The sequence below is a fragment of the Sylvia atricapilla genome, chromosome Z (assembly GCF_009819655.1).
Source record: "Sylvia atricapilla isolate bSylAtr1 chromosome Z, bSylAtr1.pri, whole genome shotgun sequence".
In the NCBI taxonomy this organism is placed as follows: domain Eukaryota; kingdom Metazoa; phylum Chordata; class Aves; order Passeriformes; family Sylviidae; genus Sylvia; species Sylvia atricapilla.
Window position 1 is genome coordinate 68146704 of NC_089174.1, and position 9071 is coordinate 68155774.

General features: G+C 51.3%; 1 protein-coding gene across 1 annotated transcript; it reads left to right on the plus strand.

Annotated features, from left to right (window-relative positions):
- The first annotated feature begins 3754 nt into the window (after positions 1-3754).
- On the plus strand, positions 3755-6319 carry LOC136374588 (B-cell differentiation antigen CD72-like). The gene is given in 7 exon segments (XM_066339994.1): positions 3755-3869; positions 3872-4015; positions 4113-4211; positions 4760-5074; positions 5204-5352; positions 5571-5668; positions 5991-6319. Coding segments are annotated over 7 exon segments (1068 nt in total). The 3' UTR covers positions 6139-6319.
- The last annotated feature ends 2752 nt before the right edge of the window (positions 6320-9071 follow it).

Here is a 9071-nt window from a genome sequence, read left to right on the forward strand (position 1 = left end):
ACTAATAAGACAAGTAGAAATAGGTTTTCAGGAGAGGCTGTAGCCAAGCATAAAATATCTTGTCATGTTAAATTGGCTAAAATTATCCATACATTTGTTTTTGGCTGATTGAAAGGCTAAGTAAAAGTAACAGAAGCAAGCACAAATACTAAAAAAGCCTTTGCTAGTGTAAGCCGAATATTACTATGAGGCAATGGCAAACCACTGCTTGCTTGATAATTTTGATGTTTGGGCAAGCCATATCAATGCCCCACACCAGCTGTTTTATTTTTATATTATTCTGACTGCTCCTTGAAGGATCACAATGCCAGCAATCAGCTCTTATTCTGTGAGATGCACAATGCCAAAGGTACCGACAACTTTGACACACAGAGTCCACAACTGATGATTCCCTGTGTGACAGGCCAAGCAGGGAAAGGAAGGTAACAGATCTACAACCACCTCTGGATGTATGATCAACTGGTTCTCTGAGGACGAAAGATTTATTTTTCGGTCCTTTTCTGTGTTTTGATTGGTTGTTTAGTGTGGGGTCTGGTGTTCTTGGCTGGAGTCTAACAGAGGCCAGTGTCTGTGGAGATACAAGTATGACCCCTTCTCCATATGGTGAGGGGGACCCCCTCCAGTATGAATGACCTGGTGCTCAATCAGACCAGAGCTGTGGCTGAAGCTCTTCCCATGTTCCCCACACTCATCCCCAGTGCAGATCCTCTGGTGGGTGATCAAGTGGGCCTGTGGTTTTTCCAGTTTCTGAGTCTTTTGCGGGGAGTTGGGCTTTTTTCCTGTGTGTCTAATGATGTTTTTTTTTTCTTTTTCCTTTTGGAAGGAGAAGAGCATTTTATTGCGAGGGAATGGGGGATGCCAGTGATATGGGGCATTCCCCATGGGGTGAAAGACAAGGAAGGCCATTGAAAATTGTACTTTAACATATCTTCGTGTGGCTATCTGCAAGACATGTACTATTTTAAGAAACTTCCCTAACTGCTATTACCAAGAATCCTGTTTTTAGAATATATTAGGGAGACCCTTCCAGTTAAAGCATGTCCCCATGCCAAGTCCTGCCCTTACCTGGTTGGGAAGTATGCCAATAAACCCAGGTGTTTTCTGCACCAAAACTATTCTCAGGTCATTTTGACTTGCTGAATTTGGACCTGGATCCCCTTTTGAAGTGAATTTGGAAATCTTACGTGCAAATGAATCTCCAAGACCTCACTCTAAAATGAGGGCTTGCTAGCTACTGCAAGCCCTAGGTGATGGTACAGTATTTAGAAAATTGATAATGCATTGTTTTAAGTGACCATTCTATCTCTCATGTACTATTCATTACGGTCATTATCTGATTTATTTCTGCTTGTTGTGAGTTTGTTGTTTTGCCACGTGTTGTTTTGCTTTTATGTTGCCTTCATGTTCATAACGAGAGACACACATTTTTATAAAAAACAAAAGAAGGGAGAGTATGGCTCCTCAAGAATGTTTACACTCATATTTACACTAAAAATTTTGAAAACAAATCAAATCAAACCAAATTTGATACCCAGCAGAACGATACTGCTTTGAAGATTTGCATGTGCAGAGCCAATTTCTAGAAGTTTCTCTGTAAAGATCCTTAACTGAGCGTACAATGATAAGGCCTGATTTACAACCTAGACAGAAGGTATGCCTGTGTTTTAATAGGCCCGAAGTAGTTACCTGCTCCATCACCTCCAAAAGACTGTTCCATCACCTCCAAAAGAATGAGGCCCAGAGGGAAGAAAAACTACCTAATTGCCATCCAGCCCTCATGACCAAGACAGCAACAGAAGTAGGACTGCCAGGATATGGCTCTGTCTGGAGGCTTACAGAGGCAGCCTGCCAAAAGTGATCTCTTGTCCCCACTGCACCCACCATCAGGTTATTGTGTTCCTACTGACCTCTTCCAGTTATTCCTTGTTCCATGCTTCTGGAAAGACATTCAGTAACATCAAAGTCAGCATTTACAACTAATAGACTACCTCCTGCCTAAACAGCATGACTCCTCAGCTCCAGCCATATGAACTTCAGAACAGTAGCCATCTATTTCTACTTCCTAAGAGGCCTTGGACATTATCCTTTTGTTCTCCTGTACTGTGAGTCTCTTTGTCAGTGACATGATTGTATTTGATGAGTTTTTATGGATTGTGATTTATAATCCATGTATCTTATCCTGTATTTAGCAGCTGGTCAGTAATAGTCTTAATAAGATAACAGCCTTACAGGTGCTAACTGCTTTAACATCAAAGTACATGAACCCTTTGCATAAATATCAGAAAAGCAGGAGATGTCAGAGGTCAGACAGCTACAGAGGCTGAACTGGGTAGCACTGCAGATCTTGTGGCCCTGGTACAGTGAAATCTGAGGGAGAGATAATCTCAAGGCAAGATCAGAAGTGAAGATCTTATGTCTGGTCACTCTGACTTTCTAACACTGACTTCTTTGACGAAGGAAGATGCAACAAGGTCTTTACTGGCAAAAAACATAACAAAGGACATTACTAGCCTAAGAAGAATAGTCAGAAGATTGTGCTTCTAAAGGGGACCAAGACAAAGAGATCAGAGTGGAAAATTCTGTATGAATGTAGTGACTTATAAATACTAGTAACCTAGTGTAATAAAGCGTCTTTCCTTTGCTGGCATAGTAGAGTCCATGCCAATCAGTCCCCTCACTCACCCCCTCCCTGGTCCCCGCCGAAGAAGACCCTGGCCTAGGTATTGCTCCAAAACAGCCCCGGAGAGTTACAAAAATTAGTGCTATCCCCTTAGTCTTCCCTTCCCAAGACCACAATCCCAGCATTCACAACACCTTTTCCTCAGTCCCTCCATGCCCTCAGCATCTCAGAGGTCTCTACTGAACTTCCAGAGAAGGGCAGGTTTCAGAAGGGTTGCCCCCAAACCCTCCCATTCCTTCCCATTGACTGCTACTGCCTCCCACTCTGTTCCACTGCCTTGCCATTGCTTCCCACTGTCTTCCACATGGCCAGATGGGCACACCTGAACACACCCAGTCTCAGTGACAGCACTGGAGGTGCACAGTGGTGCTGGTGAAGCACAGTGTTACAAAGTCACTGTCCATCAGCACTGCAAGAGCAAAGGAAGACCTCATCAGTGGAGAAAGGCAAAAATCAAAGCCAGCTTCAAAGGGGATAGGAAGGAGGTTTAGAAGGCTAAAGGTTCTCTACTCAACCTCCTGGAAGAAAATGGAGCATGTCTGCCTGGGCATGCAGGGGCTCAGACCCAGGGCGGACATGCAGGGGAAAGGCCAGTGGGATTTATTGGATGACTGCCCAGTGTATCTCCTACTGCTTGAAAGCACTAGCCTGGGGATGAGGGGAGAGCAATGGGGCCATTTATCATGACTCTTCTGCATCTGGGATGTGGTTTTTCATAGTGTACTTGCTGGCGGAGTGGAGAGATGTGGCCATGATGAGAGGAGAAGTGAAAGCTCCTGCTGCAATGTGGGAGGCCATTTATGGCGTAAGGGCAGCGATGCTCAGATCCTGGAGCAGAGCACCAAGAAGAGGTAACCTCCATCCTGGATGGAGTCAGCAGCAGAGCTGCCTGTTTCCAGCTGGAAGCCAGACCTTCTCTCCCCTGCCCTAGGGAATTTGATTAATTCTCTGTAGGCTGAGCCCTACAGCTCTGCCCCATGCTCCAGCCCTGAGCTGCATTGCCCCAACGCGATCCCAGGGGACACTGAGCAGTTTCGGGGGTGTGGAGGGCAACGAGGTGGTGGCGCCTGGCCAATGGCAGGACGCCGGTGGCGTGGCAGTACTTTCCCCTCCACCGCACCTCAGCACACTTCTGCTTCTTCAGAAACCAGCTGCATTTTTCCTTTGAAGCGGAGCACAGCCCGCAGGGCCTCGGGGCAGCCCGGGGCATGGCCCAGAGTGTGGTCTATGCCGACCTGAAGTTCGCTGCTGCTCCCTCATCCACCGTCCCCGATGACGATGAAAGATCCTACGAGAACGTGCCGCTGGGGCCGGTGACAGCCGAGCCCAGCCCAGGTGGGAATCCGGCAGCAGCCGCTGCCGCGGGGATGCCCCGGCGCAGGGGGTGGCGGGGGACCAGGGGGCGATGCCTGCGGGTGCTCCTCTCTTGCAGGGCCCTGGACCCGGCGATGGCGTGTCCGCAGAGCGCTGCTGGCAGCCGGCCTGCTCCTGCTGCTGCTGCTGGTGGCCGTCGTGGCCCTGGCGGCTTGCTGTGAGTCGGTCACTGCCGCGGGCTGTGAGCAGCTGGGAGGGCGGCACCAGGAGCGGGCGTCGGGCTGGGCGAGGGACGGGATGCGGGGGCTCTCGGGGAGGAGGGGTGCTGAGGCTGGGCTCCGCGGCGCTTGCGTGACCCCTACGAGCTGCCTTTCCCACTGCCTTTCCCGCTGCCCACCACTGCCTACCGCTATCTCCCCTTGGTCTCCCCTTGTCTTTTCCACTGCCTTCCACTGCCTTCCATTGCCTTCCCACTGCCTCCCACCGCTTCTCATGGTCTTGCCCCTGTCTACCCACTGCCTGCCAACCCCTCCAACTGCCTTCCACAGCCTTCTCATTGACTCTCCTTGTCTTCCCACTGTCTCCTACTGCCTTCCAATGTCTCCCCTTCACTCACCACCATTGAGATTTCCATTCCCTTCCCACTGGCACCCCCAGGACAATCTCCTCCTGTAGCCAGATACTCTTATCCTACTCTCCCTTGCAAGAGCCATGCCCCAGACAGGGCCCCATGCCCATGTTTCAGCTCACCCACTCTGTCCCCAGACTGGCAGGTCTCCCGCAGCCTGCAGGACACCTCCCGTGAGCACACGGCCGAGCAGGGCCGCCTGTCACAGGAGCTGAGGGCACAGGAACAGAGCCTGGAGCAGACAAAACTGGAGCTGACATGGGCCAGAGAAGAGCTGCAGCGAGCATGGCAAGATGGCAACATCACCCAGATGGAGCTGGAAAGCAGGAATGCTGAGCTGGGGAAAACCCAGGAGAATCTGGCTGTGTTGCAGGAGGAGCTGCAGGGGGTGCAGGGGAGGCTCAATGCCAGCGAGAGCACTGTGAGCAGCCTGCGTGCCTGCATGAACTCAGGTAGAGCCTGACGGGGTTGGGGCACAGGTGATGTTGCTGCTGTGAAGATGCAGGGGTTGAACTCAGCCAGGCTGAGCTCCCCAAGCATCCATGGAAGGATGAGCGCCTGAACTGTGCCCCTGCCCCCAGATTGCTGCCCCAGGGGCTGGGTACTCTTCAGGAGCAAATGTCTCTACATCTCAGTGGCAAAGAAAACCTGGATAGAGAGCCATCAAGACTGTTCAGGGAAATCTGCTCAACTGCTGGCCCAAGACAGCTGGCCAACCTTGATAGTGCCGGTACGGAGCAGGGGGGCTGTGGTACCCCAAAAGGGTGGAGCTGGGCAGAGCCCCACAAGGCCAGCTGCAGCAGGATATGTGGGGTGCCAGGGTGGCACCATGAGCCCCTGTTCCCATCTTGGCAGTGTGAGAGAAGAAGCACAGCCAGCCTGGGGTTCCTGGGCACCTGGCAAGTGCTGGTCATGAAGCAGTTGGCTGACAGCTTCTTTCCCCCCTAGCATTTTGTGCATGAATCTAATGCAAGCTACTGGATTGGAGCAAGAGCTTTCCATGAAATAAGGAGAACTTCTGTGTGGACGGACCACAGATACCTCCTGTAAGTGCAAGGGTCCATGGCACAAGCACCTGCCCTTTAGAAAGGTGCTGTTTTGCTCCTGTGACACATTTCAATAAAAGGGTTGATGGTCCCATGAGCAGTGCCCCAAGGGAGGGGGGTGAGGGTAGAGCCAAGCTGTGGGGTGCAGTACCAAATATCCAAGTGGCAGAGAAGAAGAGCAGGAGGAGGCATGTGACACTTCCTCAGGCTGATCTCTGTGCCAGGTGCCTTGCCCACCCCAGCAGCACTGGGATCTATGGGAAGTGGTGTCCACAGTGAGGAGGCTGTCACTGCCTGCTCTGAGATGTGCCCTCTCTCCTAGGAAACGCCATATTCCAGACTGCTCATCAGTAGTTAATGGGGAAATATGGAATAAGAATTGTTTGTATCACTTCCAGTGGATCTGTGAGAAATCTCCAAAGCTGAGCAGTGCATCTACAACCCGACCTCCTTTTCTGGCCAAGGACTGACTGCTGCTGCCATCCCCTCCATCACTGGATTCAGGAACAGTACATGAGGATGCACCCTGAGATCCTGTCCCCTGGGCACACTTTGTCTCAATTGTGTTGCAAAACTGCTGGGAAAAAGTGTCTCTATTTTAGAGCAAGGAGTATGAAAAATAGACCTTATTCCCCTCTCCCACACTCATGCATACACTGCTTTGCACTGTGCCACTGCATATCCCTGTGTGCCCTGGTCAGTGCAGCTCTGACCCAGGTCTCCAGTGCACAGCTCAGCTCCCACCTTCTTTGTTATCCCAAGGTGGTGCAGGATCTGCCATTTGCATCTTTTTGGAGCTGGGGGTTGACACACTGATGTTCTCAACCTGTCCATTTTGGAGAGACCTGTGGATTTACAGCCTGTCCCTTCTCTCAGCATTGACAGCTCTTTCTTCTGCCTTCATCACCTGCCCAGGGCTTTGGGCTAGGTCCTGCCTGGAAAGGGTGCTGACAGTGGTGCCATCAGCACAAGAAAATGCCAAGAAGCCCTGAGACCATATAGGAAGTGGAGGAGTGCTGGGGAACTTTGAGAACATGGTGGATGAATGAGGAAACTCTGAAACCATGGGAGGACAGCAAAGGCAATGAAGAGCCCTAAGACTGTGAGAGGTGAATGTGGGTATCCTGAGACTATGGAAAGAAAGGGGGTGCAGTGGAACTCCAGATGAGGATGGTCCTGAAAAAAGGGAGGTGCACTGACAAGACAGTGAGAGAGAGGAAGGAGCACTGGAGAGACAGGAACACAGGGAAAAGAGGACACCCTGCCACCAAGGGGGAAAGATCCCCAAGAATGTGGTGTGACTTTACCTGCCAAAGGAAGGTGATGAGAACCCCCTGTCCAGGACCCAGCTGGGGTGTAGGGGTGAGTCCAGAAGCAGGGCTAACCCTCTCGGTCTCACTCAGTGTCTGTGCAGAGAAGGGAATGTGTTGGCAACCATTTTGCTAAGCTGGACTTAGCAAAACAGCCAGCAAGGCTTCACCACAAGTCCTGCCCAACCAACCCAGTGGCCTTCTACAATGAAGCAATTGCATTAGTGAACAAGGGAAGGGCTACACAAGCCTTCTATTTGGCCTTCTGTAAAGACTTAAACACAGTCCCCCTCTAAATTTGAGAGAATGGATTCAATGGGTGAACTACTCAGTGAGCAAGGATCAACAGCTGCATCCAGAAGATAGTGGTCACTGCCTCAGTGTCCTGATGTGGACTGATAATGCTGGCCCTCAGGAATCCACCTTGGCACCAATGTTAGTACTTTTGTCTACAACGTGAACAGTGGGTTCAACTGCACCCTCACCAAGTTTGCAGATGACACCAAGATGAGGTGTGAGAACACACCTGAAAAATGGGATGGCATCCAGAGAGACCTGGACAAGCTTGAGGAGCGGCTCATGTGAATATCATGAGATTTAACAAGGCCAAGTGCTGGTGCTGCACCTGGGCAGGGACAACCCCCAGTATCAGCACAGGCTGGGCATGACCAGAGCCAGAGCAGCCCTGCCCAGAAGGACTTGGGGGTGCTGGTGGGTGAGAGGCTGGACATGCCCCGGCCATGGCACTGACAGCCCAGAGAGCCAAACGTGTCCTGGGCTGCATCCAGAGCCCCGTGGGCAGCAGGGGAGGGAGGGGATTCTGCCCCTCTGCTCTGCTCTGGTGACACCCACCTGGAGCTCTGCATCCAGAGCTGGGGTCCCAGCATGGGAAAGACAGGGACCTGTGGGAGCGAATCTAGAGGAGGCCATCAAGATTATCACAGTGATGGAGCACCTCTGCTGTGAAGAGAATTGGGATTGTTCAGCCTGGAGAAGAGAAGTCTTCAGGGAAAACTTATTGTGGCATTTCAGTACCAAGAGGAGCCATAAGAAAGCTGGAGAGAGACTTTACACAAGGGCTTGTGGCAAAAGCACAAGGGAAAATGGCTTTAGACTGAGAGGGCAGTTCTTAAGAGAACTTCCATAGGAGACTAATGGAGCCACCCCAATGGCATGGCAAGGCTGGGACAGGATTGCAATTCCCCTGAAAAGTCAGCTATCATGCAAAACAAAGACTTGCTTGTACTGGAGAGTCCAGACGTCCTCCCTGCTCCCAAACCCTGAGCTCCAGCCTCTACAGCCCACAGCATTGTAGTTGCCACTACAAGGACACACTGCAGACCCCATCCAGCCTCTGGTTCATGGTTTCCCCAGGCTTGCTCAGCATGGCTGCTTACTTGCCCATCTTGATGTCTTCCTTCTCCTTTCTTCCCAGCTGCATGATTTGCACTTTTACCCCCTCCAGTATCAGCAGGCTGCAATCAAACTCTTTCTCCAGGCCTCTCTGTACCCCAGTCCTACCCTCCAGTATACACACTACTGGTTTGGTATTGTCCCCCCAGCTGCCTGAAGCCACCCTCTACCCATCATCAAATGCACTGATGAAGGCTTCAAGGAGTATAAACCCCAGGATGAACTTTTCAGTGATTGCCAAGGGAATAAGGGTGTTCCTGACACCCACTGCAGCCCTCACATCATTTAGGTTTTCCACCTGCCCTCTTCTCCTGCCCTTGGTAAATCCTGCCTGGCTTTTGCACGCCCAGGAGGTGTGCTACATCTTCTTCCTGGTATCAAGGAGGAGGAACAAAGCTCAGCTCTGGACAGGTGATGTAGGGATAAGAAAGGGCAAGACAGGAGCCAGCAGCAAATAGTGGTGGAGACAAGGTGCAGCCAGGAAAACTAACAGAGTCCTCCTCAAAGGGACACGAATGACACCATCTTACCTACGTTCACCAAACCACCCTGGATGGAAGGCAGCAGAGGTGAGCTGGTACAATGTCCCCTTGTAGAGGAGTACCTCTACTCCAGGTAGCTGGGCTTGCAAGGTGCAGTTAGAGATGCAGACGGAAGTGCAGATTGAGCTTTGGGTGGGA